The following is a 6,601-nucleotide window of genomic DNA, read 5'->3' as shown; positions in this document are numbered from 1 at the left end:
ATAAAAATTTGTTTCTAAAAAAAAAACAACTATATTAATTTCCCTTACCTTAAAAACACTTAGAAACCTTAAAGAGTTTAGCCACAATAATCTATCTCCTTCCTAACATAACAAAAAGATACTATTATCACAAAATTATTTTCCAACTTCTTAACCAATAACAATTTAATTAATTAGTTTCTCTTTATTTATTTTATTATATTTTGTTATTTATTAATTAATTTTTTTTTCCAAAAATTTATCCTCAATAATTTGTTTCTAATTCCTAAACTAAATTGAATTTCTTAGAAATATTTATTTGAAATCATTTATTTCATCACTTTATACAATAATTTATTTATTTAATTCAAACCCATCATTATGTAGGTTTCCTAAACCTACTTTTTCTTTTAATAATATTAACATATATATATATATATATATATATATATATATATATATATATATATATGTTGAGTTGTAAATAGAATAGGAGAATTATTTTCCTATTATGTTAGTTTCTATTTCTGTAAATCGATAGTTTTATTAGTTTCATATTTGTGTAAATAGATAGTTTTATAATTTAGGAATAAGTTAGTTTCCTATTATGTCTCTTATTTCCTATTTCTTATCTTATAATCTCTTATATAAAATGTGTGTATAGTAAATCTAATAGATAGAACTTTTTATTTTGCATCCCATATTTCGTGTCATGGTATCAGAGCTGTAGGTTTTTAAGACCTGGGCATCATTTTGGCCTTCATCGCCATTTTTCTAGCCTTCATAGCTGATTTTTTTTTTATTCACGTGTTCTTTACAAACTTACTGGAACTTGTTCAATAGTGAAGAAATGGAGAAGTTGAGAAGCTTGTTGGGATCCCTTGACAAACCTACTGGAAGTTGTTATTTGGCTCTTTCAGGTACACCTTCACTCTCTTTTTGCATAAATGCCTCACACAGGGTTATGATGACTGTTGGATAATAGACTCCAATGCCACATACCATATGACCTCCAAATCTCAACTTTTCCATACCTATACCCCAAGCCAAGTAACAAGAAAATTGCAGTGGCTAATGGCTTTTTAGCTACCGTTGCAGGTTTTGGAGACATATATATCACACCTATCCTTATTCTTAAAAATGTCCTCCATATACCAAAATTGTCGGGCAACCTTGTTCCCATTCAAAAGCTTACCCATGATCTTAAAAGTTATGCTATTTTTTTCCCTTCTTATTGTGTTTTTCAAGAACAAGGCTCGGGGAGGAGGATTGGACTTGCTAAGGAAAGATGCGGTCTTTATCACCTTGAATCATCTAAAAAAACTAGTAATAATTTGTCATGTCTTGTCTTAGTTCCTCAAATAAAGATACCATTTAGTTGTATCACCTACGTTTAGGTCATCCATCTTTTAGGATTTTAAAGGTCATGTTTCCTCATTTGTTCCAAAGATTAGATATTTATGAGTTTCATTGCAAAACATGTGAATTGACAAAACATACTCGTGTATTTTTTCTTATTAGCAATAAAAGAAGTTATCATCATTTTCATCTGATTCATAGTGACATATGGGGTCCTTTGACTATACCTAATGTTTATGGGGCTCGTTGGTTTGTATCCTTAATTGATGACTATACTCAGGTTACATGAATCTTTCTTCTTAAACAAAAATCTGATGTTAGCATTGTTATACCTAATTTCCACTCAATGGTTCAAAACCAATTCGGGGTTAAAATAAAAAACTTTAGGACATACAATGTTAGAGATTACTTCAACCAGATTTTGTCACCCTACTTTCAAATGGCCATTGACTCAACACAACCTGAGTCTTACTCTTATAAGGGAATGTTCCTAAGTCCTATTGGCGAAAAACTGTTCTTACTTCTTACTACCACATATATGATAAATAGAATTCTCTCATGAGTGGTAGACAACAAAAGCCCCATAGAGATACTTAAGAGTTTCTATCCACACTTCAGAACCTCAAATGGGCTCATTCATAAGGTATTTGGGTGCACTGCATTTGTTCATGTCCACAACCAACATAGAGACAAGTTAGACCCCCGAACCATAAAATGTGTCTTCCTTGGTTACTCATCCACTCAAAAAGGATACAAGTGTTACAATTCCTCAGCCATAAAATTTTACATCTCTGCAGATGTCACCTTCATAAAAAATAAACCTTTTTTTCCCCAAGTCCTCTCTTTAGGGGAAGATTTCAATGATGGAAGATAGTCCTTGTGAGTCATTTGAACCTCTTGATCTTCCTCATGTTTCAACCCATGGTGATGAAGAACCTGAGTCATCCGAGTCAATCACACCTGAGTCACCCAATTTTACCACTGAACTCGTGTCATTCCCTGTTCTAGCCAGTGTTACTTGCAATTTTCCACAGTTTCCTAAGGTGTATTCAAGGGAAAAGGTCATTCCATAACAAAAGTAGATCCAAGATTCAAACTCAGACCCTGGGAATGAAATCACGGTAAGATCAGACCCACCTTTACATACACAACCTGGTAAAACTTCCACTGACTCAACAGATAACCTAGACTTAGACCTTCCCATTGTTGTCAAAAAATGTACCAGAGAATACACTAACCGACCACTTTATCCACTATCACACTATGTGTCTTTTAAGCACCTATCACCAACCCATAAGAATTTTATTATGAGTCTAAACACCACTATCATCCCTAACACTGTTTCTGAGGCATTGACAAAAAGAGAATGGAAGGATGCTATGAGAGAGGAGATGAGTGCATTAGAAAAGAATAAAACATGGGAGATTGTTGAAAGACCAAAAAGGAAAAACATTGTAGATTGCAAGTGAATTTTCACATTGAAATATAAGGCTGATGGATCTCTTGAGAGACATAAAGCAAGATTGGTAGCCAAAGGGTGCACTCAAACTTATGAAGTTGATTATAAGGAGACTTTTGCTCTAGTTGCAAAAATGAATACTGTAAGAATCCTGCTGTCACTGGCTGCCCACTACAATTGGCAACTCCTACAGTATGATGTTAAGAATGCATTTCTTCATGGTGATTTAAATGAAGAGATTTACATGAACATCCCACCAGGATTTGAGGGAAACACAAGTAGCAAGGTGTGCAAGCTGAAAAAGGGCTCTTTATGGGCTAAAACAATCTCCCAGGGCTTGGTTTGGGAGATTTGCAAAAGTCATGAAAGAGTTTGGGTACAAACAAAGCCAAGGTGACCACACTCTCTTCATTAAGCACTCGGCTGCATAGGGAGTAATTGCTCTTCTAGTCTATGTTGACAACATCATAGTGACTGAAAATGATGAGAGAGAAAAGCATGAAGTGAAGCAGAGATTAGTAATAGAGTTTGAGATAAAGGAACTAGGGAAACTAAAGTACTTCCTCGGTATTGAGGTGACATATTCCACACAAGGGATCTTCATCTCTCAAAAAAAGTATGTGATCGATTTATTGGCAAAAACAGGGAAGATTGGGTGTAAACCAGTCTCTACCCCAATGGATCCAAATCACAAGTTGGGATAAGCTAAAGAAGAACCAATGGTGGATAAAAGAATGTACTAGAGGCTGATTGGTAGGCTCATATACTTTGCTCACACTCGGCCAGACATCGCCTACTCGATGAGCGTGATCAGTCAATTCATGCATGATCCAAGATAACCTCATCTTCAAGTTGCTTACAGGGTGCCGCATTACTTGAAAGGCAACCCCGAGAAAGGAATTTCGTTCAAGAAGAATAATACTCTTACTCTAGAAGCATACACCGATGCTGACTATGCAGGTTCCATAGTGGATCGAAATCAACTTTAGGGTATTGTACTTTTCTTGGAGGTAATCTAGTAACATGGAGAAGTAAAAAGAAAAATGTGGTAGCAAGGTCATCCCCAGAATCAAAGTTTAGGGCCATTACTCAAGGGTTGTGTGAACTACTGTGGCTGAGAATTATTCTAGATGATTTGAGAATCAAGTAGGATGGTCCTATGAAACTCTATTATGACAACAAGTTAGCTATCAATATTGCTCATAACCCTATACAACACGATAAGACAAAACATATTGAGATTGATATGCATTTCATCAAAGAAAAATTGGAAAAAGGAGTAGTGTGTATGTTTTATGTTCTATCAGAACATCAATTAGCTGATATCCTAACAAAATGGTTAAACAGTTTAATGTTTCAAGATCTTGTATTCAAGTTAGGAATGACAGACATCTATTCCTTAGTTTGAGGGGGAGTGTTAAGCTGTAAATAGAATAGAAGAATTATTTTCCTATTATGTTAGTTTCCTATTTCTGTAAATAGATAGTTTTATTCGTTTCTTATTTCTGTAAATAGATAGTTTTATTAGTTTCCTATTTCTATAAATGGATAGTTTTATGATTTAAGAATAAGTTAGTTTCCTATTATGTCTCTTGTTTCTTATTTATTCTCTTATAATCTCTTATATAAATTGTGTGTATAGTCAATCTAATAAATAGAACTTATTATTTTTCATCCCATATTTCATGTCAATATTTTTTTTCCAAATTCTATATATCATTTAACTTTTCAAAGTACACACACCAATTCTACATGTCATTTGACTTTCCAAATCACTCACACCAAACAACACCATCTTCAGAATTTCTTCATTTATTTTTTTCTTTTATATACCCAATCACATCTCAAGTCCTCCCTCAAAGGCTTCTTCCATGTTATTATTATTATTTTTTTAAAACAAACCCTAATCTAGATTGGGGTTTTTTCAAAAATTACCTAAAGTTTTCACAAAAAGTGACGAATCTAAGAAAATAAAATTGAAGAATTAGAAGAGAAAAAAAAAAGAAATCTTACCTATAGAGATCTATTCTTCGAACCTTGAATTCCGACTCCAACCTTACATTCTCTGGAATTCTATGAATAGGAACACTATTAAGAAAAAAACAAGAAGAATAATAATTTCTAATTCATACTTAAGGTATTTATTTGAAAAATTATATTTTTACCCCTCTTTCATTTTGTTAAATAATTAATTAATTAATTAATTAATTAATTAATTTTATTAGTATTATTATTATTATTTTCCTAACTTATCCCTAAAAAAAAATTTGGGCATTACATAGAATGATAAAAAATAAAACACTATATATAAAAATTATTTTTAAAATATATTTAAAAATATTAAAAATAGGTTAAAAAAATTTTAGGTTTTGAAATAAACATTTGTTTTATAAAAATCACATAACAATTTTAAAAAACTATTCTTAAAAATTATTTTTTTGAATTGATTTCGAAAACAATTACTAGACCCTAATTAATATTTCGTAGGGGACTTTTTTCACGTTCGACGCGGGCTGGGCTTTGGCCCGCTGTTTTCATGCGGACCCGGACTTCGGCTGATGGGCTCAATATTTTCATCCCTTATCTGTCAAATTTTTGAATCATGAAGGCCACCCAAAATGGGGTTAAATTAGGGTTGGGCGGAGTTGAACGGCCCAAACTGTAGGCCCAGTTCATCTCTCCCACGTCAAAAACCCTGAACCCCATGATGGTCCTGATTTTGTTGCTCTTGAAATTCATAGTCAGGTACGCTCGCGTCCACACTCCTTATCCTGGACTCGCCTTTTCTCCTATTCTCATTCCAGCATCCAGCCTCAAATCCTCACTGATTTTTCCCCCATTGACATTCCTCAACCTCTGGTTAGTTTGTGGGTGTCCTGAGCTAACTTTGGCATCATTTCTAGGGTTTTAGGTCATCCATTACTGTTGTTTTTCTAATATTAACAAAAAGGTTCATTCTTTGTTAAAACCCTAATCATATGTGTGGATTAGAATTGGTTTTGGTCAGATTGCGTGTAAGAATCATTTATCATTGGTGGAGTTGTTTAGAGTATTGGGCTTTTTTTTTTATAGGTAAACAAGAAGAGTTGTTTAGGGCACTGTGTTATAAACTAGGGTTTTTGGTTGCTGTTATTATTATTATTATTATTATTATTATTATTTTCTGATTTTTTTCGTTGGTATTGTTATGCAGCAGTTTGATCAATTATCATGTTTGTGAGAAGAGTTTTTGGAAGGACGTTGCTTGCTGCAGCCAAGTCAGAGCCTTCTGCTGCTGGTGCTGCTACAGCTAGGACCGGATACAATCCTCTTGAGGAGTTCTTTGAGGCAGATAGAAGCCCTGATGAAGACAAACCTGTTGTCTACGGTACAAGCCTTTTTCTTTTCATTGATTTCGGATTCTCTCAGTTTTGCTTGAATCTGATGCGTCTACTTCTTTTGTTAATATTATTTGTTATTACTAACAACCAACAATAAAAGCAACATAGAAGTGTGAAAAAAATTTATGCAGTTCTTACATGCTTGATCATTTGTCGCCATTAAAGGGGTATCCAACTTGCTAGCTTTAATGCACATTCACAGAGGGACATTGGGTTTCAGGAACAGAATCTGTGAAGCACATAGTCCAAACTTGGAAATCAACAACTCAAGTTTATACTGATCAAGCATATGTGTATGTCACATATATTTGAAGTAATCAAATTTATATTTGTATGCCCATCGTGTTATAGAAGTATTAATGAGATTAGTTCTGCCTAAGGGTCAGGACTAGTTGTTATTGGGTAATGTGCAGGGAGCTCTGTA

General features: G+C 33.6%; 1 protein-coding gene across 3 annotated transcripts in view; it reads left to right on the top strand.

Annotated features, from left to right (window-relative positions):
* The first annotated feature begins 5,524 nt into the window (after positions 1-5,524).
* The window catches only part of LOC117905237 (39S ribosomal protein L47, mitochondrial), an 11,713-nt gene continuing 10,636 nt past the window's right edge, over positions 5,525-6,601 (top strand). The window contains exons 1-2 of one of the 3 annotated variants that reach the window (XM_034818190.1): positions 5,525-5,542; positions 5,994-6,164. In XM_034818190.1, coding sequence (XP_034674081.1) covers positions 6,008-6,164 — 157 coding nt within the window. In that variant the 5' untranslated portion in view covers positions 5,525-5,542; positions 5,994-6,007. The other 2 variants (XM_034818189.1, XM_034818188.1) reach the window with 2 other exon arrangements.

Source organism: Vitis riparia, chromosome 17, assembly GCF_004353265.1.
Source record: "Vitis riparia cultivar Riparia Gloire de Montpellier isolate 1030 chromosome 17, EGFV_Vit.rip_1.0, whole genome shotgun sequence".
Lineage (NCBI taxonomy): Eukaryota > Viridiplantae > Streptophyta > Magnoliopsida > Vitales > Vitaceae > Vitis > Vitis riparia.
The sequence above is the reverse complement of the archived record's forward strand: the minus strand, read 5'-3'. Positions and strand labels throughout refer to the sequence as shown.